Source organism: Argiope bruennichi, chromosome X2 (assembly GCF_947563725.1).
Source record: "Argiope bruennichi chromosome X2, qqArgBrue1.1, whole genome shotgun sequence".
Taxonomy (NCBI): Eukaryota; Metazoa; Arthropoda; class Arachnida; order Araneae; family Araneidae; genus Argiope; species Argiope bruennichi.
In genome coordinates, this window is record NC_079163.1 from 51,810,641 (window position 1) to 51,837,105 (window position 26,465).

Here is a 26,465-nt window from a genome sequence, read left to right on the forward strand (position 1 = left end):
TCTTCAATTATTAATCTCAATTTGTCTTCTTTTTTTAAAGATTTAATGAATAATAAAACGAATAAAAATCTATCACCTAGATATTGAAATTATATTCAGTCATTCAAATAAAATTAATCGCAATCAATAACTACTGAGGAGGAATTATTAAAATAATTTTAAAATTATAAAATATATAAATATTATATAAAAATATAAAAAATATTTAAATTATAATTAGAATCTGGGAAAATATTGTTATCAAAACCTAAAATTTGGCAAAGTATTTAATGCATCGAAAACCAAAGTAACTATTGCTGATTAAGGTTTTAAAAAATTCTATAGCAGTTCAGTTAGGTATGTAAGCGACGATTCTACGAATGCCTTAATTTATAATTCAAGAAATCAGAATCGACATTTTTCATTCTAAATTTTAAAGCCATGCAGATGATACAATTTAAAGCTAAAATTATCGGTCCTGAGAGTGAATAAATTAAATTGTGCAATGCTTGAAATTTTGGTATTTTTTTACTTTATCGGTTTGAAAAAGAAAAATACACATTTTGATCAGTTCTTTTTAGTTTATTACGTTTTCATTCATTTTGTATTAGATAAGATTTAGTTAAGTATTATTGTAAAGACATAGTGGTAATATTTGTGAATTGGCTTCTATTCAAATTTATAGACAGTATTTTTAAATTAAGACGTGTTCAAAGAAAAATAACATATGTATATGCTGTTTTTTTTCTTATTAGAAAATGCGAAATTATTTTGTAAGTATTTTTATATTTTTGTAGAGTTTTTCCGTTTGCTTTCATAAAATATCTTTTAACTGAAATTTTTTTCTTCCTTTTCAACTTAAATGTGTTCAAAACTAAAAAAAAAAAAAAAAATCGGTTGAAAGAATTTATTACTGAAATATGTACTGCTGTTTATTTTGTTAAAAAAATCCCCTCTCCCTTTCATTACAACCAAAACAGTTTGTCATTGTGAATACAAAAGAACTGAAATAGAGTTTGCATGTTAAATCAATTAAAAGTTATATCTACATTCAATCTTTTACAGGAAAAATGATTGGTCTCCCTGAGGACTTTCTTTGTTTATCAGACAAAAGCAAAGGAGGCGGTGTAATCCAGGTATGTTCTTTCACAATCCAAGAATTCAGATGCTTATTTTTCTAAGTCTTCATCAAAAATAATTTTAGAATGTCTCTTATCGCGAATGGCCAACTTTACTGAATTGTAAAAAAGAAAGCTAGCGAAAAAGAAAATATGATGCAAAATAAAATGCCGTAAGGTCAACTCAAATATTCAGATTTTTATTTTCTGAAATGCGTTAAATCATTTCATGTCAGCATAAATTTTTTTTGAATTAGAAATTAGTTGCATCTTTAAAGTTTTCATTTAAATCTAAAACAGTTGTATTCCGAATGACAAAATCAGAAGTTACAGCATATAATGAATGGCGAAAAAGAATTTCATAAGAAACTTTACCTATGTCACCTAATAGTATTATACGGTTTAAAGTAAAGTACCATTGCTTCAAGAATGTTTCTCCCTCCCCTCCCTTACTGCTCCATGACGTGAATATGAATGCATTTTGAATCTCTTTTTAGTTTAATTTAGTTTAACATTTCACAGTGCGGAATTTCTCGAGGATAGAGTTCTACAGGTAAAGAAATGAGCTCGTTTTCATGAAATATTTATACATATAACTTGGGAATTCAGAAGGGAATATACTAACGCATTTCTAAATTATCTTGTTTTGAAAGTACATGTAGCAATTCTATCATTAGTATCGGAAATGAAATAATGTATTCATTTAATACCAGCATAGACATGCAACTATTGGAAAGTGTAACTTTAATCAATATGTCTGATGAAATGTTATACATAAGACTAATAATAAATCAAGAAAATATATCTGATGAAATCAGTTATCTACCATGGTGCTGAATGGAAGCTCAGAAATTCGTTTAGATTGAACACCTCCTCATATTCCCGTGTCTGCAACTAATATGCATACTGAATGGTTGAATGAATATGACAACATCTCTTTTAACCCTTTAAAGGGCCATTTTTTTTTCTAGTCATATTATGTTAAAATATTTTTGGGCTTGAAATTAGAATAAGAAAAGGGATTCATTTAGCTTATTAGATAAATTTAATTTGATTAATTAATTAATTTGGTTAATTAATAATTAAGTGACAAATCAAGACACATCATTTTGTCTGAGATAAAGAACTGAAGCATCTAAGTTTCTGACTTACTAAAAAAATTTGTCAGAATTTATGCCAACCTACATAATTTCATACAAAGATTGATAAATTTGGAGGGAAGCATACTTCCCACGGCCCTAAAAAGGGTTAATAAGCACCACAAAAAACTTTACAGAGTTGTTTGCTAGTATGCCTAAGAATGAAAACTGTACCCCTCTATGAAACGAAAATTTTTGTATGGTAATGCGGATATTAATAGGTACGTGAAAAAAATGATATAAGGCTTGATAAATTATGAAATGAAAATAAACTATAGCTACCAGCACAATAAATAACTCTTTACAATAATTTCAAAAACAATAAAAATACTTTTAAAGAAAAAAAAATTAACAATAGGAAGAAAAGAAATCAAGGTAATATTAAAAATAATACTAAAACATACTGAAATTAAAAAAAAAAGTCAGAAAAGGTAAAAAAAAAAAAGTTATTTACATACACATACACAAAAAAAATGTATTCTCAAAAGCACTATTTTCACATACGTTTTGAAGATTAATCATTCATTACTAATAAAACTGTTCAGCTCAAAATCGTATTTCCTTAGTCTGAGTGGATAAAAAAGAATTATCGATAATCATCTTCTATTAAGAGAAAAGAGTTAGATTTATTTTAAAAGAAGAGAGAGTTGGAGGACTTTTGGAGAGCGAAATTTAACATTTAGGATTTATTAGTCTGTAGAGGTTGTTGACGCAGCTCTCTTCCGATCATTCTTGTGTGAAATTCGATGCCGTTTTTTCTACCTGTCATGAGATTGTGAGAATATACTCAGTGGCGTAAGGAAGTGCTGTTCCAATTCAATCTGATACAAAGTATCAGATTGATTAAGTAAAAGTATCAGGTACACAAAAATGCCTGATACACAAAATTGACGAAAAGTATCATTCTCAATTTTCAGGTATCGGTTTTAGACACTTTTGATACCGATTGGTAAGCTACTTGACATCATTTATTTTCAATGAAGTGAGACAATATAAATATGGTACAAAGTATTGGATCGATATAGCCGAGTTCGCCTTCTTGACATTGCGCTATACATTCATACATATACATGGCATACCACTGAAGAATCCCTGACTACTGCTATACTAACTATATCAGAAAAGCCTTTCTTGTCAAATCCAAGGCCGTCACTTCTTCCGAAGAAGTGAAATCCCAATCACGAATCATATTCGTATCAGTATCAGCTACAAATATCGGCTATGTTTGGATGATATTGTATCAATCTAATAAAAAGTATCAAGGCTATATAGAAATCAACACAATGCAAAGTATCAAGATGATACTTGTATGAACATAATATGAAGTATGAAGGTGATACTTGTATCAACATAAGACGAAGTATTAATGTGGCATATGTATCAAAAGGATACGAAGTATCAATGCGATACTTTGGATCCTTACAGTATCACGCAATCCTAGTCCGTTCCTTGTGCTTCAGTGAAATTATAAGCATAAATTTTCCACCTACCTTTATATATTATTTCTTACCATTGCCTAGAATAAAAGTTATTTTAGCACATTTTCTTATCTTTTTCTTGCGATGTTTATGAGAGTTATTATTATGATGCAAGATTTACGAGATTTTTGATGAATGAATAAAGGCTTTAAACAATTTTTTTATTCGAAACAACATAATTTGGTATTTGAACATAAATACAAAATTTTCGGAATATAAAGATATAAAAAACTAACTAACTAACTAAATTTGAAAAGCCTTTCTTGGACAATTGACTCACTACAAGAGCAAAAAAAGAATTTCGTTTTATTTTTGACATTGCTTTGAGCAGTTGTGCAAGATATTAGATGTATAGAGTAAAAGAAATTAAACATCCTTTCACATATTTTTAAAATACATGTATATTTTAAAATAAAACACAAATAAAAAGTCTAAGAAATCGGAAGTACTCTAATCTGCCTCTCATTTGCTTCCAAATAAAAATTTCAGCTGAACGCGATATCAAATATTATTGAGCCCATGTGTTATACAGCCATTCTTTCTTGGAAGCGCCAATTCCACTAAATATTTTTTTACAATAATTCAATTTTCCTTATCCACTGACTTTTTTCTTTTACTTTCTCCACTATTAAAATAACATATTTTAAATAGAAACTGGATAGTGGACAGAAAAATAAATTTTTTTCAAATATTATTACTGGAAAGAGTGGTAATGCATATAAAAAACAATGGAATAACTAAAAATGTATGGAACATTTCCCTCGGATGTAAGTAATAACTATACGCAAAGTTAAATATACGCAACAATTGAAAATGTACAAAGCATTTAAAGCTTTATAATATAACAAAGAAAATAATATATTTGTTTAGAAAAGAGCGTTTTATTTTTGCTTCGTTTCTTTTAAAATTCACTATCTTAGTGTTGTGACTTATAGCACTATCAAGCCCGCTGACAGTTATCTGTCAGCGATTTAAGCCGAGTGAGCGTCTCTTGCTTTTTCAGTAGCGCCAACTAGGACCAAGAGTACGACTTAGCTACTTTATGCGTCACATTTGCTTGTACAGCCCCTTTTTACTGGGGGTCAGATTCATACACCTCACAGAGAAAACACAGAAGAACAACCATGCCCGAACCGGGACTCGAACCCAGGACGCCCAGATCACGGGGAAGAGGCGCTATCCCTACGCTAGGACGCCGGCATGATTTTTGTGTATTGATCACATGCAAAACTTCACTTATAGAACTCATTAATGTTCCGAATTTTCTTGTTTACATATACACAGAGAAGCACACAAGGATACTAAATTTTAAGCCTTTTTCTCGGAGTCAAAAAATCTATAATGTAGGAAATCTTCAAAGGCTTATCGTCCAATTTATTAACAAAAACAATAGTTTCAGTGTGTTTATTTAATATTTAAAAAATAAAAGGATCTCTCGCCTCAAGTTTTATTTTCCCCTTCAACTCCAGAAAAAAAAAAAAAACCCATTATCCTGTCTTCTAACTTTGATAAATTGCGTTTTTAATAATAATATTCCGAGAACTTGAACATTAAAAATAGTTTTTTGATGGGTAGGGAAAACAGAATTAAATATTTCGGAACTAGTTTGTACTATTTTAAGATCTGGTAAATACTTTCTATCAGATTACTTAAAGTTCACATTCCCCATTGCCACATTAGTATGGGAAGTAGAAAATAGTCGCCTTGCCTGCCCCCGCTGTCATCGATCGGCAGCTGAGAGCGCTATTCCAGGAATTTCTAATCGAAGTTTATTAAATTCCTCTCAGCAACGACAATTGTGGTGCGCGAATGGTGCTGTTAAAATCGTCTAGATCTTAAATAAAGACTTTTTTCTCCATCCTAAAAATTTCTTTTATTATTCTCAGGTTATGATTCGCAACATCTTATGAAAAAGTGGAACAGCTTTCTTATAATATATACGACTGTTTAATTATGCATACATCCGAATAAATTTGTTTAAACTGCATAATTAGAAGCTAATATTTACAGTTACATCATAATGTTTCAGAAAATATAATTTTTTTTGTTACGTATCTTTATTAACTGATTGCTTTTAAAATATCGGTTTTAAAAGCCTTATTTTTTGGAAATATGAATTCTCGACAACTAAAATACTTTCTTACAATATATAAGACAGTTTAATTTTATATACCTGGGAATAAATATGTTCAAATTATGTGATTAAAGGTTAACTTCTGCAGCAGAATTAACATGTTTCAGAATATATATAAGGAATTCGTGTTACATTACTGATGGCATGTAAAGCATATGCTTAAAGTTTTAATTTTTGGTCATATGAACTCTCATAAAGATGCTTAGATAAATAAACTGAGTTTAAGCTCTGAAAATGTTAATATTATTGAGTTTGTCATTTATTTAACATTTTCAATGTCAAACTGACAAACATCTCGCAATCAGGCACATTCCGTTAATTCATCGCAATGGAAGTAATTGATTACTGTTTGATAACAATGAATGTAATGCTTTATTTTTCATTAAAATTCATTATCACGAAATTGAGAATGGAAGGCTTAATATTATATTTAAATTTTATAGTGAATTTGTTTTTGAAAGAAAATTTTCTACGTCTGTATTAATGCATTTCTTAAAAAGAATAATAAAAATTCTGGTATTCGGTATTGGATTTAAAAAAAAAAAATCACAAGATAAGAAATGCTATTCATTTCAAAAAGTCAACACTATAATTATAATTTTTGGTGTTACATCTATAAGATTACATAGACTTTAATATTATTGATTTACACATTTTGTAGCTATGCAAGCATGGTGTTCCACAAGCAAATAATGCAACATTTATAGAAATTTATTGATTAACCCTTTCTAGGGCTGTGGGAAGTATGCTTCCCACCAAATTTATCAATCTTTGTAGGAAATTATGTAGGTTGGCATCAGTTCTGACAAATTTTTTTAGAAAGACAGAAACTTAGATGCTTCAGTTCTTTATCTTACACAAAATGATGTGTCTTGATTTGTTACTTAATTATTAATTAACCAAATTAATTAATTAATCAAATTAAATTTATCTAATATGCTAAATGAATCCTTTTTCTTATTCTAATTTCAAGCCTAAAAATATTTAAACATAATATGACTAGAAAAAAATGGCCTTTTAAAGGGTTAGAAAAAGAATTGGCAAGCAGCAGTGAAAGGTTTTGAGTATTCTGCACTTTCAATATACATTACTTAAATCAAATGCCATACAGTCAAAAGATGCAGATATTTGTTAGTGCTTCTTAAAGAAGCTAGATGATAAGAAACATTTCTCTATGATTTCTTTTCGAAATCTAAGTAACATTGCATGGTTAGTACATAAATGCTGCTCGAGGATTTTCAACTGTTGAAAATCTTTGGAAATATGAGGCAGGGAAATAATAACAACTCTCAATAAATCTTTGAAATTGATAGCCTATATGCATAATTCTGCTCCACTTTGTTAAAATTTGACATTTGCAGTGCTTTTATGATAAATAGATGAAAAATCCTGCTGTAAATAATCAACATGTAGCTCTATGGAAAAATCTTTTCTTTGCACTCAAGAATGATGCATTAATTTTTGAAACTGAGAATATTCCGAAGAACAACATGAGATGAAGAAAATTCACTTCAAATGCAAATGTGTCATTCATTTTATCTAATATAGAAAAGTATATCCTTTTGTTGTTGAGAGATCACTTCTTGCCAGTCTCTTTTGGAACGTAGCCAACCTTGCTTTTCACGTAGCATTCAATATTTTTTTCACGGAATACTGTCTGTAGCTAGCTTCATTTTTTTTTTGTAATGCTGAATATTTACGTGTCCCTAATGATCATTGTTCATTTAGTAAGCTAAAAATTCAAATCCTGGCAAAATTCACTTACTTTTCAAAACCTTACAAAATTTACTTATAAAATGCATACTTATAAAATATAAATTTTTATACAACTCCTCACTCACGTAAACCATTTTTAACGAAGTATTCTTCATACACCAGCATTCAATTTTCCAGGACATAAACTGACCGAGTTATAAAGCTTTGAATTTATTATTTTAGACCAATCATTGGATGCTATGAGAAGAGGGACTTTGTTTCTTATACGATTATTCTTAAAACATTTGTAAAAATGGTCTACAGTCGTCTAAAACAGAAATATTTAAATTTAAAAAAATTCTATTTCAGAAAAGTAGAGATTAATTTGTTTAAAATGTTAGTGCATCAAAAACTTTCACTAAATATAATTAACAGGATCGAGATACTATATAAAACCGTAGATTTCGTAATTTTTCAACTGTGCATATATTGGCTCAAACTTTACAGAATATAATTTCTTGCATCATTCAAGACATTTTTCCAATTGGAAATTATGATTTTCTCTGAAGGTTTAAAAATTAGCTATTCGACACAAGTAAAGGGGATACACTATATTTTTTTAATCTATTTTTTTATATTTTATCGTTACGTAAAATATAAAAAAAATGTATAATTTTTAAATGGTTTGGCGGACTGTGAAGTGAGTAGCAAAAATTTTCTACTGATAAAATCACTCAAATGCTGTCTTCCTCTCAAAAGGAATTTGTTAAATGCACAGATGCTTTTTGAAAATAATTTTGTAGAATTTAATATTACTTAGTGATAAATACTAGCCTTTTCTAGACAGAAAAATGGAAGAGAATTTTAGGAGGAGTTAGCAATTTTCATGGGGACAATTTTATGTACTGTATTATATTCACTCGTGAAAACATCATGATGTATATTGGTTTGACATGAGTTTAAAAAGTGCATTGCATTTCTTCGGGAAATGTTACGCCATAAAGTTTGTCTTTTACACAATTGGAAAACAGTATTTTATCGTCGTTTTGTAACATATTTGATTTTCTAAGTCTCAATTATAAGAAGAATTCAAAATACCATTTTAAATATTTTTTTTTCTTCGAAACTCGAAGCTTAAGAAGAAATTTAATAGCAGGTGAACACAATTTCTTTAACTTCTTAAATTGTATATAAATAATGGACTTTTAAGTAAATAAATTGAAATATAAGTAAATAAGTAACTAATTAAGTAAATAATTTATAACTATGATAAAATTTTTGATAAATATAACCAATTGTGGATTTAATAATACAGAAATTCACCAAAATATATGAAATTCTTTATAATCTGTTACCAATCTAAATTTGACGCTATTATTTATTATGTTTTTGCTAAGTTTATCTTCATGTTAATTGCATTTTTAGGGTTCAGCAAGTGACTGCATTCTTGTGAATTTGCTTGCTGCTCGCCATTCCGCCATAAAAGCGTTGAAGCAAGAGAAACCTTTTGTAGAAGAAGGGACGCTTCTATCATCTCTCATGGCATACTGTTCAAAAGAAGTATGTGGAATACTTTTATTTTCAGCAATTAATCTTTGAAGCCTTAGTTTTAATTTCTCAATATTGTCATATTATTAGTATAATTGTTACTAATACAATTTCTTATAAGGCCGTTTGTAACTTCACGAAATGACAATTAGAGTAATTTTTATTTTTCATCTATTTTATTATTTTAGGTACAGTTAGTCACAATGATTAGAGTTATAAATTTTTTAAAAACATTTTATGTATTCACTGTTTTTTTATGTATCGGTTGAACATAGTTTAAACAGCTTCACGTGGCTTTTCAGATCAGCAGTGAAGTCATTTTCTTAAAAAATTGAAACAACAATAATATAGCTACTTTGAAATCCATATTTCTTTATTCCCTGTTTCAAAGGTGTACAAATGTAGATATAATCTTAAAAATGAGTACAGTTTGCTCACATATGTTTGCTGTTTTATACTGAGGAAACTGCAATTTCACACAAGGGTTTTAAAAGCATTATTGACTATATAATGTCTAATATTTTTTTAAAAAGTTTGTGACAAAAAATACTTTATAATGCATTATATTATATTTATATTGCATGCATATTGATAGAGGATGGTTAGCTCGATTAGCCTTTTTCCCTGTTAATTGACTATAGTTCAAAATAACGAGGTCCATCAAAAATGGCTTTTCAGGTCGCGGTGGCCTGATGGTAAGGTCTCGGCTTGCGAGCCGTAGGGTTTCAGGTTCAAGACCCAATTCCACCGAAGAACCGTCATGTTAGGGGGTCTGTTGCACGTTAAATCCGTCATGCCAAACGTCCTTCCGCTGGCGTGGTATGGTGTGGAGAAGGGGGTGCCAGCTCAGGTGTCATCGTCGTCATCGTCATCTGACCGCGGTTCAAAATGACGAGGTCCGTCCCACAATAGCCCTAGTGTTGCTTTACAACGGCACATTAATATAACTAAACTAAACAAAAATGACTTTTCAATCGCATCCAAAGCTTCAAATCTCACACTTCATATTTTTTAAAACTTTAGCTGTGTATATTGCTACGATAAAAGTAAGCAATATTTTAAAATAAGATTCAGTATAGTTTTAAATATAAATTTTTGAATAAAATTAAATAATTAAACTGTAATTGTTTGAGCAAATTTCTTTATTAAAAAGAATGTAATAAATTAAATTTCTTTAATTAATTAATTAAAGTTATTTAAAATAAATTTTATATTGGGAAAAATGTAAGCGATACAAAATACACCTCTATGCGGTTTTGTGTTGTTCCCCTTCATGTTGCTATTGCGATGGAGATTTGAACGACGACCTTCTTACGACCTTCTTGGTTGTTTCACTAAACTACCTCTTTTTCAGTGACCTTTAGGGAAGAATGAAACGAATGATTCATGCTTTGCTGCCAAATTTCATTCTTTGTTCCTTTTATCATCTTTTGTTCAGTCCAAATTTCATCCTTTGATCAATGATCGTTACCTAATATCATCTCTCCTTTACTGAACTCCGGGTTTCAAATCCTATAATTCCTGTAACGACTTTCCTTTCATCGAATAATAATAATAATAATAATTATAATATTAGAAACGTATTCTCAAATGAATGCAGCAAGGAATTCGCATTTCTAAAGGAAAACTTGTAAATCTAAAAACTCGCATTTATTTATAATTCCAACCCATAATTTTATTTGTTTTTTTCAGGCTCATTCCAGCGTGGAAAAAGCTGCTATGATAGGTTTTGTTAAACTTCGAATTCTTGATACAGATGAGAAGTTTCAATTACGTGGTGAAACGTTAGCGAAAGCTATGGAGGTACGTCTATTACTACCTACATCTTTAGTATTTTTTTATGAATAAAAAATTAGTAATTTTGTTGAAAATTTGTATTAATACCTGCATTTTTTTTTCACAGGAGGATCGAAATATGGGATTAAAGCCATTTTTTGTGAGTTGCTTTTTTTTTTTTGAAACTATCTGTTTTAATGTTCAAGAGGCTTTAAGAATTTGAATTTTTTGATGATTAGAATATTTTCTCTATATTTCATATACGAGAAAGTAAAAAGATTAAACTAAATATTACGGTATATAGATATCTAGAAACGGTATATAGAAAATAGTACGGTATAGACTATAGATACGGTATATAGAAAATTCTGCATCTTTATGAGTGTAATGTAAGAAATTTCTTCTCTGCAACATCGTTTAACAGGTAGCTGCTACCTTGGGTACGACATCCTGTTGTTCTTTTGACCCGATCTCCGAAATCGGTCCTGTTTGTGAGAAGTTCGGGGTGTGGCTTCACGTTGATGCGGCGTACGCGGGCAGTGCCTTAATTTGCCCTGAATTTCAACACCTTTTAAGAGGAATTGAAGTAAGTGCTCAGTAATAATTTCTATTTATTTATTTTCCCAAAGAATTTTAATTTAAAACATGAAATGTGCAACTAAGTACCTTAAGGGGACCCTGTACCCAAAAACTTTTTTGCACAATTTCCTATACATTTTTTGAATTTTGTCATAGATAGTTGTAAACTGAGCGGAAACGGAAATTTCTAAAATATTTTTCAGTTTCAAAAGTTATAAATTTAAATATTTTAAATTAAAAAATATTAATTCTTTTTAAAATGTTTCTTCTCGTACAATTTTAAATATTTTTTCAGGAAATTTTTTTAAAGGGTAATATATTTAACAGAATAAGGGATCGAATTTTTGATATCTGTATCAGTTTCTAAGAAAAAAAAAATAGTTGATAAAAATTTTTTTTTTGGAAAATATGTGATTTTTTTACTTTGGACATTTTTGGAAAAAATTCTAACCAAAGCTTTTACAAATCCGTCCCTAATTCTATTAAGCATGAATTTAAGAGTGATCAGAAGAAATTTCATGCAATTACAATAAAATGTGATTGACTTTTAACATTTTGCAGTAGACTGAATTTTCGAAAAAAGCAGACTGAGATAAACAGTTTTAAAGTTTTCAACACAGTAAAATTATAATAAAAACATTCCATATCAAGCCGTTTTTTTCTCAGAGAAATAATGTGACATTTGTAATTCCTAATATTTCAATTTTATTGACATGTATTATTATCATATTTATCAATGACCATTATCATATGTATTGATTATTAGAAAAATTAGAAAATTTTCACTTTTTTTTATTCGATAAATATTTTTTCATCAAAATATTTATTAAATGACCTGCAGTTCTGTTTATCAAATATCTATTAATACACAACAAAAATTATAGACTATTTGATTGAAATTCAAAAGAAATTAGTCATTTTGAAGATGATTATACTAATCAGTGAGAAATTCAATCGAAAAGAAAAACGAAAGCAGTAAAACTATAATCAAACATTTATTCGTTACAGTATCAAATAACTCTCTTGCTTTTTATTTCATTGAAGAAATTAAGCAGCTTGGCTACTTGCACATGAAATATGTTTGATGTAAACACTGGTAGTGCGCTTGGCACCTGATATCGGGTTAGACAAAATAATTCCATATCTCACTAAATACTTGTCCAATTGTTTTTGAAATTTTCATATTAATAAATCAAATGTTCAAATAATTTGGCAGTTCTATAACTCGAATACTTACTATCGCATCTTCACAAAATGAATGTTGATGGAAATGACTGCTGTTCGTTCTTGGAATCAAAAATTTCCATTATTTTTGCGCATACGTCAGGATACGTTTATTTAGTCAAAGGAGGAGATATCTATATTTAATGGTAAAGTGAATTCGGATTATTCGGGAATTTTAGAAGCGTAAAAACTGTGGGTAACTCGTAATATTGTTAGAAAAGATACTAATTCACAATAAGATACTTTAGATCAATTTTTATTCACAGTAAGACGCCTAAACATTAAATATGATGAATAAATATAAGATTTATGTTCTTAAAATTTGGTAATTCACATTTTTGCAAACTAATAATTTTTTTATATATTGAATTACTTTTTAAAAATTTGTTATTGGATTTTTTGATAACATTTTGATATTAACAGTGATAGATAATTTCGGTCACATTTAATGATTCATAATATATTCTTCGTGCCACTCCTGAAAACTTTTTTTTCTACTTGAACTAGCCATATAAGCAATCAATACGCAATTTTGAGTTTAAAAAAATAGTAAAGTCAGAAACAACACGATACCCTTGGGATAAAAAGTGTTTTATGGGGCGAAAATCAAGATAAAATAATGATGAATTCCGAAAATATGTTCATCCTTTCGAGTCTCACCCCTTAGTGAAGTTGTATCGTAGTAAAGTGATAGTCTAGGGATACTGAAACGAGCAGTTCAAGGAATAGGTCTATTCAAATCGATAAACTGATTTACGAAGTAAAACCTCTGACTCAAAACATCCATCAACAAACATCGAAATATTTTCATTATGAAAACAAGATTTCTCCATAATTTTCTATAAGTGTATCAAATTAAGTTTCCCAATTCGCAGTAGTTCACGAGATATATTTAACTTTATTTACTAAAAATTCCGGCTGCAAAGAGTCAAATTGCTTATGTCCGTATGATAAGTAGATATCAGTTTGAAAAAAAAATCATTTTTTTCGCTGACATTAAGGAAAACTAATTAAATTAAGAGTAATTGAGCATAATCATTAATAAGAATATTCATTTTTATACTCTGAGGTGACAACAGTCATGAGATAGCGATAAACAGATATACATATAATAATAGTATCGCATGCAAAATGCATAAATAGGCAGACCATTTGCAGGGTTTTTGTTTGTATTCACATGATTCATGTGAAAAAGTTTCTGACGACTGGAATTAGTAGACTTTGAACGCGGAATGGTAATTGGAGCTAAACGCAAGGGACATTTTATTCCAAAAATCGTTAGGGAATTCAACATTCTGAGATGCATAGTGTCAGAATGTGCAGAGAATTGCTAAGTTCTGACATAATATCACACCTTGGACAACGCAATGGCCGACTGTCTGCACTTAATGACCGATGGCAATAATGTATGCGTAGAATTATCAGTGTTAACAGAGAAGCAATACTGGGTGAAATAACTGCAAGAATCCATGTGGGACGTATGGTGGACGTGTCCGTTAGGATAGTGCTGCGAAATTTGGCTTTAACGGGATCTGTCAGCAGAAGTGGATTCGATTGCCTTTACTAACAATATAACGTCACCTGCAATGCCTCTCTTAGGCCCGCGACGTATTAGTTTTACTCTAGACGACTGGAAAACCGTGGCTTGTTCGATTGCGGTTGTTAAGATCTGATGGTAGATTTCGAGCGTGCCGCAGACCCCATGGACCCAAGTTGTCGACAAGGCTCTGTGGTGGCTATATAATGGTGCTACTGTTTACACATGGAATAGACTGGGTCCTCTAATACAACTGAACCGAAAATTGACTGGAAATGATTATATTTAGCTACTTGCAGCTATTCATGGGCTTCATGTACCCAATTAACGACGGAGATTTTATGGTCACCTAGATCGCCCCACATGAATCCCATAGAGCATTTATGGGACATAATCAAGAGGATAGTTCGACACAAAGTCCTGCATCGGCAACACTTTAGCAATTATGGACATCTATCGAGGCAGTATGGTTCAGTATTTCTGTAGGGAGCTTCCAACGACTTATTTAGTCTATACTACGTCGGTACTTCGCTGGGCAAAAAAGGAGTTCCAAATGGGTATTAGGAGGTATCCTATGACCTTATTCACCTCTTTGCATTCTAAATAATTTAGGATTTTTTTAAATTAAAAATTTGAGTATTTCATTGTTTCCTAAAATATTTTATAATCCAATCTCTATAAGTCATCACGCTTCAAAGGTATTTCATTAATAATCAGAATTTTTTTATTTGTGAATGAAATGCTTTTATTTACTGCTTTTAAACAAAATTTCAGTTCATTGAAACGATTTAACATATCGACATTTTAAACCAATGAATATATCAGATTTTATTGAAAAGAGAGAATTTTATATTACCGGAGAAGCTAATTTTAATCGGATAAGAAATTTGTTAAACTGAATATTTTTTATCAATAAAAATATTGCACATTTGATTTAAAATAGAGTTCAGAAGTATTTTAATTGGATTAAAGAATCCGGAAATATTAAATATTTAAAATATTTTTATAGTGAAATTATATTATTATGATTCTAAATTATGAAATAAGAAAATTAATATGATGTTACCTGGCCAAAGGAATTACTTGTGGGTGATAATCATTGCATTTTTTGTGTTATATTTAAAAAAAAATGCAAAATTTTTTTAATTGTTTGTAAATTTATTTCATTATTTTGTGCAGTAAAATTGTTATCTATAGATATTTTAGATGGAAAAAAAAGCATAAAAATTTTCGAGACAACATCAAAATAATTCGTGACTGATTGAAAAATTGTTGGTCCGGAACCATATGACCTCTCGGAATTTTCGTCAGAAGTGTATTAAAATCTATTTGTAGACGCATATCCTGATAAGAAATTGGTGCAGCTTAAAAAACCAAAAAGACGCATTGGAAAAATGTGGAAATAGTAGATAATGTTAATTAATTTGTTTAATAAGTCTATCAATTTGAATAAACCTATGCCCTTGAGTTATTTTCATTAATACAAGTTTTGTGAAGACGTGACAGTCAATTATAAGTCATAGAGGAGTCCTTTATTTGTTATTGACGACTCTACATTTCAAACAGCTGGCAAATGTGAAGTTGCACTTGCAACTGCTATTATGAAACTGAATGGATAGACTTTCATCATCATAGAAAATTTTCATGACGAACGCGAAACTGTGACTCATATTTATTTAAATGGAAGAAAAATCATTTTTTATTTTCAATAGTAGCAATAGATAAATTACAGAAGTACATTCCATTATTGAATACAACAGAGTATTACCCTCCTGAGATAGGGAGGGAAATACAAAATTCGTTTTATTTCTTAGATGATTTGTTGCAATATTGGTACAGATGTTCGGTGATCGCCCTTAACGAAACAGATTGTTTATGAATATTTCATCACCATTTTTGTTATTAATGGGCTTTAATAATGGCTTGAAGTGATGCTCTCAGATAGTTTTCATAGAATTATTCAAAACATTTTGAAAAGATTTGATTACTTACATTGATATTAGGAAAGCATGTATTAAAATAAAATGTTGGATGAGCTTACAGATTTTTCCCTTTAAGTATTTGAAAAATCAAATTGGAGTGCCAACGATAAAAACAAGCAAAAAATTCGTACTCCACTTATCATTTTTAAATACTTTATTATTTAATATACGCAAAACGTGTTTAGGAATCTGAGAAATTCAAGAGAATATAAAGTCCCTGTAGGTTGATCGAAAATCTTTTGCACGATTTTCAAACATTTTCATTTTTGTCATTTTCAATATTGCCATCCTCATTTCTCAATTGAAATATTTTCATTCATTTCATTTTGAACCAGAGAGATTAAATTATTTGTTTTAGAAAGATTTGGTAGGGAATACAAGCAATAGACGGAAATCTGGAGTAAGAAAAATTTCACGAATGGTTTTTCTTAAATATTATTTTTAAATTATCTAATCAAGAAATGGTTGCACATTTTCCTTCATCGAATAATTGATAGTATTTTTTAAATACTTCTTTTCAGTATGCAATGTCATTTAACATGAATCCAAATAAATGGATGTTGGTCAATTTTGATTGCTCCACTATGTGGTAAGTATGAAATCCTAAGCTTCAAATATGTTCAAATCACCTGAAATGATACCGAATTTTATAATTAGATATGACGATTATTTTAGGGTAAAGGATCGTTTTAAACTCACCCAAGCTCTCGTCGTTGATCCGTTGTATTTACAGCACAGCTTTTCAGGTAAGTAATCGAGTTGAATTTTAAGAAGTATAAAATGGAACGAAATTAAATAGAACGAGCTAAGGTCTAAATACTAAAGCTAATACGAGCTAAGATATACTAAAGAGAGAATTTAAACATTTTTAATGATATTCAGAAAAGTGCCGCATTTTTCAATTTGAATTAAAAAAAATAATTGGATTTCAAAAATGAATTCCAAAGTTTGAATTTTGTTTGAAGTAAAACTTTATAAGTCAATTCTCAAACGGTTGAATAGTGGAAGATTCTAGAAATGATGGGAATGAAGATAGATTTTTTCCTTGGCGTGCAGAATTAATACCCAGGAAATTTCTGAATTTCTGCTGTCAGATGAAGTTACTTTGGTGGAGTAATTGTTTTCAAATATTCAGTATATCATCGTCGTTTCAGAAGTAAATAGTTCTGTCTGAATTATGAGTGTAGCAGCCATACCCTAGGAAAAGCAATATTCTTAGATGTCCCATCTTGTGTAAAAAAGTTGACTGCACGAGGTGCTTGTCACGTAACAATTCAGCGCTAATTCTCTGCCGTCCTATTGTTGCATAGGTCTCAATAATAATAGAAGCTATTTTCATTGCGGAATCAATAACTTCCTAGAAGAAAAATGGGTCATTATTACAGAGCTGCAGTGTGTCAGGCATTGTTTTTAGAAATGGTGGAGCAAGATGGAACGACACTGTAAATCGCTGCGCGTGTGCAAAAGGCTGCTACATTGAATATTTGGATAAAATCTTATCCTTAATCAATCCCACACGACAAACATGGCCAAATATATCTATTTGGTATCGGGTTTTGATGTACTTTAAAGCCATAGTGTATCGTGACTAACTGTATTATTAGCAACAATGAACGATATTATTGGAAAAGGTGCATCTGCTATAACACCATAAATGCTTCTTCGTCTGACAGCTATAATTCAAAATGAAGGATGAGGCTCTAAACCTTCGTAAGCTGTTATAAGATATAGGATTTTATAGGATAAGATGTAAGCTCAACATAACATCTTATCCTATAAAATCCTTCATTCCATCAACTGTAAAACCATCAGTAGGTATAAATAATAGACTATATTTCCAAAGAAATGTAGTTTCATGACACACAAAAAAAACCTGTTTTTGTTTCCGCTTTTTCAGTACAAATGGAATCTTTTTGCTTTCATTTGTTTACAAATTATTGAATTTTAGAGTTTTTCCTGACTTTTGGATAATCCTGTAGTTTGTTAAGAAAATACAGCAATAGGCAGAATGCTTAAAAAATTAAATATATGTGACTGAAAAAAAATTGTTTTAAACTATTTATTAATAACGGGTTCAAGAAGTACAAAAATATACGAACGATTTTAAATCAAAACAAAAGAATATTGCTATCCCAATAATTTACCTCTTAAAATAATGACTATTATTAGCAAATTATAATTTTTCAGTGCTTTTGCTACTTTTATTGGTGTGTTTATATTACTTTGACTGCTAAATTTAATGTTATACGACAATTTTTCATATTTGTTTAAAACGCATTCAACTAATTTTTAAAAAATTTAAATCTGAAATATGAAAGTTTCGAATACATTGTTCTGTTACTGGATATTTTGTTACAATGGTAGAATTAAATGCGAATAATTCTAAATAATGTGAAACCTATGAGTAAAAGGGGATATTAAAAAACATGACAAATTGAAAGATAAAAAAATAATGAACTTGCGTAACGATAGAAATAGTTGAGATTTCTTATACATTTTAATCACAAATAGAGCATGGTTTTTATAATTTTTTACTTGAGAATGTTGCTAAGGTGTATTGCATTTAATATTAAACCAAGAAAAGATTTTCAAACTTCTAAAAACAAATAATAAAATGCACAGGATTTCCAATATATCTGTCAGTGTCGGCATCTGCATCCTCCCGACAGTGAGGTTAGTGTGTAGCATTATGGAAAATAGATGTATATGGAGAAATAAATGTGATAGTATGGGTATTGAAAACAGGTAATGAATAGGAATTTGAAAAATTTAATAAAAACAATTTTTAAATAGTTACTTTAATAATCCGAAAGCACGGAATTATAAAAGTATGTATTAAAATTCGAAAAACTCGAAATGTATTCTATTCTAATTATTTTCAATTTCTTAATGAACTTTATTGTTATTTTTTATTATAAAACATCATGGAGTTTTGAAGTCATTTTTTTCTTCAATTTCACCAACAAGCTGTGCATTCGTATGATATTAAAATGCAACCAAATTAAATGATAAATCAATAATCTAACTCTTAAAATAATAAAACAGTGTGTTATTATCGAAATTAAGTGAGTGTATGTAGCTAAATTAAATAATAAATAAATAATCTAGCTCATAAAATATTAAAACAGTGTGTTATTATCGAAACTATATAAGAGTAAAACATTTCGAACGGCTAAAACATTAAGTGGGTGAATATCGATTGCAGAATTCCATCTTTACAAATATGAAAGTAAAATTTATATTTAGCATTGATTTTCAAAGTAATACTTTGAAAATCAATATTTTTAATATATTTATTTTCAATATATTAAAAATCAGTTTAAATAAAAGTGTGTAACAGAATAATAATTCAAACAATGCAGATTTGATTTACTACAATTAGCTGCTGTTACGTTAAAAAAATCAGTACTTTCATTACATTTTTTTTATCCATGTTCGAATACGAATTTTGAGTTTTCAACATTTTTAAACGTTATCTTCTATTATCTTTGAAAAGACTCATCTTTCTAAATTATTCGTTAATTACTGCTTACTATTTTTTATTTTAAAGAAATATTGTGCTCCCACTTGAGTCCCAGTATCCATTGCAATAGTATAATTCTTTTTTAATGCCGCATGAAATCGCACGGGAAAAGTCTAAACTACTGGGTAACTTTAAGTACCACGAATTTCTCTAACCCTATAATGTATTAATCAACACAACTAAAAATTATTGCGTTATTATTGTTAAACAAACAGAAGAACTATAAGCCCACATTTCCGTTAGTTTATATAATATGGAAATATGAACGATTTTGACAGTTATTTTGAAGCAACCTTTGTATTTAATATGTATATATTTCATAAATTATTTGTTCTTATAATTTTGATTTTATATTACAGATAAGTCCATTGACTATCGGGTAAGTAATTAATTGTTCCATATTTCTTTTTGTAATGAAAATTAAAAGTGAGGTAAATAAAGAATAAAGAATTCTATAATTTTTGTATTCTTATTGCATAAGAAAGTATATTAAATATAATTTCTTATTAATTTTTTCCGATAAAGGAGGTAGGATATTAAAAGGAAGGATTTACGAAACAAAATGCTTTGACATAATATGACATTTATGTAAGAATCAAAATTGCCCCCCCCCCATCAATTCCTAATGGATTAAGGAATGTATAAGAAATGGTCTTGCGCTTGGTCTAATACATTCTCACTTGGGTTTTAAACATTATACTTGAATTAACTCCGACCTGTGGATTTGTCTTTGCGCAACAAGTATTAACTCTTTTCCTTTTTAAAAATGTCTCGAAATCCTTCACAGTTTTAATAATGCCCATATTCCTGATTATGCACATAATATATCGCAACAAAAATAAGAAGTGATTCTTCAATATCTTTGAGGGTGAGTATTTAATATTTATATTTTTTATTTATTTCATTTTCTTTGTAAGTCTGTTAAGTCTTAATATAGACAAGAGCAATTTCTACATCTTAAGTGTTTTGTTTTACTGCTATCTAATTAAAACATCTTCAGTTTCGGGAGCATAGTCCTACTGATGCAATAAAGAATCTATAAAATATTGAGGTGCATTGTAGTTTATATAATTTTTATATTGCATTATAGTATTCTTATATAGTTTAATTTTAATTTAGAAGTTTAAGGAACGGTAATTCAATACCTGCACGCTCGATAAGGGGTGATCTGAAAATCACATGAATTTGCATTATTTATGCGACACAAGGGATTCTGCTGAATTGAAATCCTCAAATAGCTGCTGCTACATTAATATTTAAAGAATATTAAAGAATGCCGAATAAAAAGATTAAAAAAACCGCTTACAAATATATAAAGAATAGCTTCCATAAGCTGAACTGATTAGTTCTGCCTATTAGTTCTAGAAATATGATTTCCATTTTTAAGAATCTTGGGCCGCATTATTCAAATTCGGTGCCGGATAAATGAAATATATAATCATATCTATTTTTTGCATTTATTTCATACTAGCCGCCTTTGGCGACAAGTCGGTTCGCCAATCTTAATGCATGTTAAAATTTTAATAATTAAATATTTTATAGAACTCCCATTTTAATTGCTTCTTCATTAAAATATTTAAAACTTCAAATTTTAATAGTCATAAATTCACTCATAATATTATAAAGGCCTTCAGCCATAACGTAATATGTATCTCTCCAATTTTCTATTAGCTCCCGTAGAATTTATGCTTTAATTTAAAGTGGAAATGATTAAACTGCAATAAATATAATAATTTTTACTGAAACGAAGCATTTTTTTTAATATGAATACTGAAAACAGAGTCGCTGAGTATTTAAACCTTATGGGCACTAAAGAATATTTTTCTTAATTTATACAATATCTCAAGAAGTTTTCAACAAAATTTTCTCAGATTCATCATGAACAGATCCATTAATTAACAATGTTTAGTTTTAAATGCAACAAAACTTAAGAAAATAAACAGAATCCTTTGAAATAATCTGCCAAAAATTTCTTAAGCCTATCCTCTTTAGCGTGGAAAAAAAAAACTGAAGCCTTACTGATTTGGCGGTGGGGAAATGAAAAGATTTTTTTTGGCGGGAAAGTTAGTTTTTAATTAAAATTCTAATTCAAAATTGAAAAAAAGGAAAGCGTTTAATTAATAAATAAGTTTATATTTTTCCATTTTGATAAAATAATCATTAAATTTAAACAAATTTTTAAGATAATTGCTGTTTTTTCAAATGAAATCTATTATTAAAACAAAATGGTGCCTTTAAATTTTAATTCACATTTACTGTAGCATTGGGGTATTCCTCTGAGTCGTCGTTTCCGATCACTGAAGTTGTGGTTTGTAATCCGAAAATACGGAGTCGAAGGTCTACAGAAATATATACGTGAGGTAAATATCTGATTTATTACTCTATATTAAAATATATATTTGAATATCAAAACTTATATAATTTTCCAGAGCATAGACAGGACTTCATATTCATTCAAATATCTACAAGGCGTCTATTCTAATAGCGACTCAACTGCTAATAATTTAATAATTACAAGATAGGCATATTATATCAACTGCTAATAATTACAAGATAGGCCTAACCTGTATGTTTCATTGGAAAGGAAAAAATATTGGTGGAGTATTGTCTCTATAATAATACAACATCGTTGATTTTTTCTAGGAAGATTTCTACAACATTTTTAAATGCTTTGATAATATCATAATTTTGAAATAATTGATTTAGAGATGCCATAATTATAATTTTGAGAATAAAAATAGCATTGAAATTGCTGGATCTATCACAGCTTCAAATGTAAATTTTTATCTGAATTTTTCGAAACCAGCTTCAAATTTTATCTTTATTTTTTTTCCAGCACGTACGCTTAGCCAAGAAATTCGAGAGTCTAATCCGAAAAGATGACAGATTCATTGTCGCAAATCAAGTTCATTTTGGTTTAGTTTGCTTTAGATTGAAGGTAATTTCTTTCATGTTCCCCACCATCTCCTTTTTATTGAAGAAAGATTTAATTCTTAAAAAGATTTTAATACTTTTACCTTTATTTATTTATTTTGAAAATGTCTCCAAATTTTTCTAAAAGTGTATTTATTTGCCTGTTTGATTTTTAAAGGCAACATTTAGAAATTTTAATTGTATACAAGCTGAAAGGTCTATCGTAATGCATAGATTTTTATTTCAGGGCTCAAACAGTTTAAACCAGAAGCTTTTGTCTTCAATCAACGCATCGGGTAAACTGCATATGGTTCCAGCATCACTGAGTGGAAACTATGTGATAAGATTCTGTGTTTGTGCTCAACACGCTACTGATGCCGACATCATCCACGCCTGGGATGTCATAACAATGTTCACAGAGGAGATACTGGAGCTCATGAAAGTAGATATGACCAAAGAGGAAACTGTTGTAAGACATTCTCTTTTACTGATAATTTGTTTTTTATAACTGTCTTTATTATTTTTATTGTTGTAGGTACAGTTATTATTCAGTTCTACAGCCTTTATTTATAGTCATCGATATGTATATATTCCTAGCTTCTCTTTACATGGATTTGCATGACACGAGAGAGGCTAATTTCTATATTTATTAATATGAAGAAATCCAACTCTTACTTTTAGTCAAAAGAAGTCGTGCTATTCACTATCCTTTGAATATCCTTTAAAACCATTTCTGATGAGAAATTCATTTTTAAAGTATACATTACCTCTCAAATCAACAGCGAAGAAGCGCGGATTTGGAAATGTTTCTTTGGTTCAAATGTCTTGATCATGTTTGTCAGTATGACCTATATATAGTTTGTTTCATTCTTTTCTGATCGTTAATAAGTCAAGTCATATTCTATAGTGAAAGAATGAAGATCAATTCGCAGTAACTACAACTTAAATTTTGACTGGTGTAATATGAAGTGATTTTCACTTTATGAGTGTAAGCATATATCTCCACATTAGTATAGTTATTCAAGGACTAATTTGAATTCTTGGAAGCACATAAAACAATGCAAACCCAAAAGCTTACAATACGTCTCTTTCTTTCAGAATTGTAATATTCGCATGCGGTATCTCTGTATCCGTGTATAATAAATTCCGGCGGAAAGTGAATATTCAATTTTATATTCATATACATTTTAACTCAAATGCTATTTTAGTCACTAGCCTTGTAACTTAAAGAAAAATATGCATTTTCTAGGGGAGGGTTTTTTTATAGACCTGTTTCATTGCTATTAAGCCTTTCTAGGATTAATGCTTCGCTTCAAAAATCTCAAATTATCTTTGAAAATATCACACGCTTAAAGTTATTGAACAAGGGTAGAAATATTACAGTCATATAAGTTTTGCTGTACCAAGGATGTCAAACTCGCGTCCAAGACGAGCATCTTAGCAACTCAATAAATTGTTTCAAAATCAAAAGTATTGTAGCATCAATACGGAAAAAAGGTGAAATTTATCAGGGATTCAAGATTCATCATATGTAGACATCAAGAAGTATAATGCAAAAAGGTAATAAAGATGGAACATAATTGAAATTTATAAAAAAAAATCAGTTTTATAAGATCGTGAGAATTAAATTAACAACAGTTCTTTGTTTTGTAAGCTATACATTAAGTATATTTAGAAGAATTACTTACATTCACGTTGGGTGAATTTTAAAATTAATTACTAAAAACAAGATATATCCTGCAAAAAGGAAAACGATAGCAGAAAAGAGATGCTAAGTGTTACAACTGTAACCTAAGGATCTGCAAATATCTTATGCAAGGTTATAGGAAATAGATATTTTAATTTGTAAAAAATGAGCATAACTTTATTAAACGCAAAGCACAGAGACAAACACGAACACAAGCAACACCACACAAATAGAAATACGCAGAAGCATCTTTCACATCGGATATTATACAATGACGTAATGACAGACCAATCAGATCGCCCCATAACATCCCTTCAACTTATCTTCGTCGTAAGGGCTGTGACGTCACAGTTGCGATTCAAGAGAAATAATGCAATGGCGTCACAACACTAAGAATCAGGGGGGAAATAACAATTTCATCGCTATCCTAGCACTTTTTGTTGTATTTTTCAAATAAATCCGTTTCTCTTTTTTATATACATCTCGCGGCCGCATTTGTTTCTCTGTCCCACATAGCATTTGAGTTTGAATCAATGGCACAACAAGACTTCATTCTCACATATCATTAATGCATGCATTTCTTGAAAAAAATGCTAATTTGTTTTTTAAAAAATGTTCCTTGCCTTTTTAACTTTTTAGCCAGAAGAAGAGGAGGAGGAGGAAGAAGAGGAAGAGATAGAAGAAGAGGAAGAAGAAAAAGAAATCAAAGAAAATGTCGAAGAATCTGTAGATGAAGTCTTCCTCCTCGAGCGTAAGCGTAAGCACAGCCTGAAATACAAGAGAAGTTTTTTCGTTCGCATGGTTTCTGATCCGAAGTTGTACAATCCAAAGATTGTTCGTGCTCTCTCCTCAACTGACAGTCGCAGACACACCAGTGATCCAGTGGATAGTGAAACTGGAGTCATCACTCCCGTTTAAAATCAAACAGGATTTGATATACAAGAATGTCATCGTTAGCTTCAGAAATGAAATGTTGTTTGCCTGCCGAGATCGCAAGGGTACTTCCCTTCTAAATGGAATTTTTCACTTTCCTGCAAAAATTAAAATTGATACGATACCTAAACCTGAAATGTAAATGCATTTATAAATATAAAAACAGAAAATTTACTTTCGCGCGAAACAAATATTTATATCTAGTTACCATTGTCAGTCAGGAGTTTCGCATGTATTATTGATTGGATCTTAAAACTAATAAAATCCTCTCTATAATATAAAAGCCTATATATATATATATATATATATATATATATATATATATATATATATATATATATATATATATATATATATATATAATTTATTTTTAAAAGTCGCTTCCGTATACATATTACCCTCTAAAGTATATTTCATAATAGTTAATAATAATATTACGAGATTGTTTCAGCGATATTTTGGTATTTAGTATATCAATAATACTAGTACTAAAAGTATTTCTTCTTATAAAAAGAGTGGCATATTAATAAAATAAATTATTTATATATGCATTGTTTGCCACCTAGCTATTGAAGGAATAATAAAATTAAGGGAAATTAATTAATGACAACTGCTAAACAAGGCTTCGTATTAAAAGTACATTTTAGACTCAAAATGTACTTTTAAACAAAATCTAATATTCTTAAATTTAAGTCCTAGTTATAAACGAATACTGGAGTAAAGCTCCAATTCGCAACATATTAAAAAAAAAATTTAGTTCGCATTTTTATACATAAAGTAAAAACAAACAAACAAACAAAACAAAAAAAAAAAAAAACCAAAAAGGGCAATTAGAAAGTTAACTGCTAAATATAATATAAAAGTCTTTTTGCTCCATTTTACTAATATAAGCAAAGAATGCGTCACATATTATAATTCTAAATGTTGAAGCTAGGAAAATTTTTCTAAAATTTCTGTATTACTACTATAAAATTGCTGCTAATATTTATTCTTTAAACAAACCTTAATTGTTGCGAATGCTACGATAGCAACTAATTAAGAATGGCTTTAACCATCAAAACTATCTACATATTTATTAAGCAAAAAAACAGTTTGCAGGAAGTGAAAATTCCACCTTTGGAATAAGTAAAAAAAATGATGAAATACTGCTTGAAGCTTAAAACTCTGAAGCTGGCTTTGATATTGTTAATGTTTTCAATTTTCATTGTTTCCCCTTCCCC

The 26,465-nt window shown here is 29.3% G+C and overlaps 1 protein-coding gene across 1 annotated transcript in view; it reads left to right on the plus strand.

Moving 5' to 3' along the window:
* LOC129960890 (aromatic-L-amino-acid decarboxylase-like) overlaps positions 1–25,379 on the plus strand; it is a 75,938-nt gene extending 50,559 nt beyond the window's left edge. The window contains exons 6-17 of the mRNA XM_056074608.1: positions 1,045–1,115; positions 8,969–9,103; positions 10,784–10,894; positions 10,995–11,027; positions 11,292–11,453; positions 16,711–16,778; positions 16,865–16,935; positions 20,072–20,091; positions 21,974–22,072; positions 22,549–22,650; positions 22,873–23,094; positions 24,952–25,379. Of these exons, the coding sequence (XP_055930583.1) occupies positions 1,045–1,115; positions 8,969–9,103; positions 10,784–10,894; positions 10,995–11,027; positions 11,292–11,453; positions 16,711–16,778; positions 16,865–16,935; positions 20,072–20,091; positions 21,974–22,072; positions 22,549–22,650; positions 22,873–23,094; positions 24,952–25,230 (1,373 nt within the window). The 3' untranslated portion in view covers positions 25,231–25,379. The remainder of the gene's footprint in view (positions 1–1,044; positions 1,116–8,968; positions 9,104–10,783; positions 10,895–10,994; positions 11,028–11,291; positions 11,454–16,710; positions 16,779–16,864; positions 16,936–20,071; positions 20,092–21,973; positions 22,073–22,548; positions 22,651–22,872; positions 23,095–24,951) is intronic.
* The last annotated feature ends 1,086 nt before the right edge of the window (positions 25,380–26,465 follow it).